The following is a 2,050-nucleotide window of genomic DNA, read 5'->3' as shown; positions in this document are numbered from 1 at the left end:
GGCCCCCAGCCGCTCTCGGCCGTCGGGTGACGCTAAGCTGACGGCCGTCACGTGACACGGAAGTGACTCTGAACAGGAAGAGGACGAAAAAAATAACCGTCCGCGACGCGGAGCTGAACCGGACTCTCAGCCACCATGAACAGCAAAGGTAAAGACGGGGGGCAGCTGCGGCCGGCGGAGGTAGGAGTGCTGGTCCGGAGCGAGCGGGTTTGGATCTCAGGGTCCCCAAACGCCAGGCTCGGGGTGGACTCCGTCGTGCTCCTCGGCCGGCTGCAGTCCTCGAGGCTGAGGCCCCCTTCGTCATCCCCGAGCTACGGCTGCTCGCTCCCTCCCAGCCCTTTCCCCCTTAAACTCTGTGGCGCAGTTTGGAGCTGCGGGTCCGGTGGTGGGGGGGCTCGTTATGATAGGCATTTGCGGGAGCAAATGGGGTGCCAGAGCAGGGATTTTGGCAGGCCAATGGAAAGCTAGCGGGGGCGGGGCGGGGCTCCGCGCTCAGGAACCTCAGACCGGGTCTCCAGCTTAACTACTGCGGTGCCGGCCTTCATGGACCGGCCGGGCCCTCAAGGTCTCATTTTCCTTTCCTTTGCATAGCAAGGCTAGAACTCCTTGATCGTACCAGGGTAGCTGTCAGAACATGATCCTCAACGTCTCTAGTGAGAGCATTTCCCTTCACCCCCTACCTTTTCCCAGGTCTCGGTTCACTTCCACCATCCACGGTATTTGGAAGTCGACCTTGAATGGGAAGGAACCTGTAAGGTTAATAGTCATAATAAGCACCCTTACCCACGAAGTCTGGGCTGGTTATAGCCAGTATGTGTAGACTATCCAGAGCAGGAGCACCTTTGATAGTCAGTAGACCAGAACCTCGAAAACGGACACCCAGACCTGTCCTGCATTCCGGAGGGGACTTGGGCCCAACTCTGCCTCCTTAAATCAGTATGCTGGTGGGAACAGTACCTTTTCTGTCGCCAGAATCCAGCACCTACCTTCCTGAGGCTGCAAAAACGCTTATTTTCTTGGCTCCAGGAAATGTGTTGTCAGGAATAATCTGCAAATTCTCTTTTACTTGCTCCCACAGAGTTAGCTACTCTACTTGTTTGGCCCCATTAGTGGGTCAGTATAGTAGGTAGTCTGCACTTTTTTTTCTTCTCTTCTAGGTCAGTATCCAACACAGCCAACCTACCCCGTGCAGCCTCCTGGGAATCCAGTGTACCCCCAGACCTTGCATCTTCCTCAGGCTCCACCCTATACTGATGCTCCACCTGCCTACTCAGAGGTATTTCCAGTTTGCCAAACTTGAACTAGATAAGAATACCCTTGGACTACATTTTCTGTCCTTAGCCAAGTCTGACTTCACATGTATATTTGTTTGTTTACTCTTCACAAATAGAAGAGAATAGAATGCTCACATGAATAATCTAAAATACTATATAATTCATCGATTTCTGTTGGGTTTAAGAGTGTATTATTTGATTACGTTATTTGGCATAGGCTGGGGTTAAAAAGATGAGTTTGTGTTCCTTGAGCATATTAGCTACAGCAGGAAGTGATCCAGGAGAATGTTGAAAGCCAGTGAAAAAGCAATTTGTATAATTTACAAAGGTATAATCTGTACAAAGAGAATTAAGAATAGACTCATTTGGGCATGTATATGTTCATACCCCAAATCTCCATAATATGGAGAAATGGAGACAGGATTGTGGTGTGACTATGCCCCATTGGGAGGTGCCTTCTCCTCTCCCTGTTTCTGTGTCTTGTCTCCCTGGCTTGAGCTCATGCCCTTTGACAATTAATAAATAATAATAATAATGGATTCATTAAAGAGTTCTCAAATAAGAATGTCATAAAGTAACATTTTGCTTCCTCTTCTGCCTTTTCTAGCTCTATCGCCCAAGCTTTGTGCATCCAGGGGCTGCTACAGTACCTACCATGTCAGCTGCATTTCCTGGCACCTCCCTGTATCTTCCTATGGCCCAGTCTGTGGCTGTTGGGCCTTTAGGTTCCACAATCCCGATGGCATATTATCCAGTTGGTCCCATCTATCCACCTG

General features: G+C 49.9%; 1 protein-coding gene across 1 annotated transcript in view; it reads left to right on the top strand.

Annotated features, from left to right (window-relative positions):
• Positions 1 to 12: 12 nt before the first annotated feature.
• DAZAP2 (DAZ associated protein 2) overlaps positions 13 to 2,050 on the top strand; it is a 4,450-nt gene continuing 2,412 nt past the window's right edge. Inside the window, exons 1-2 of the mRNA XM_027768134.1 lie at positions 13 to 148; positions 1,158 to 1,276. Coding sequence (XP_027623935.1) covers positions 136 to 148; positions 1,158 to 1,276 — 132 coding nt within the window. The 5' untranslated portion in view covers positions 13 to 135. The remainder of the gene's footprint in view (positions 149 to 1,157; positions 1,277 to 2,050) is intronic.

The sequence above is a fragment of the Tupaia chinensis genome, unplaced genomic scaffold, assembly GCF_000334495.1.
Source record: "Tupaia chinensis unplaced genomic scaffold, TupChi_1.0 Scaffold145652_1, whole genome shotgun sequence".
In the NCBI taxonomy this organism is placed as follows: Eukaryota; Metazoa; Chordata; class Mammalia; order Scandentia; family Tupaiidae; genus Tupaia; species Tupaia belangeri.
The sequence above is the reverse complement of the archived record's forward strand: the minus strand, read 5'-3'. Positions and strand labels throughout refer to the sequence as shown.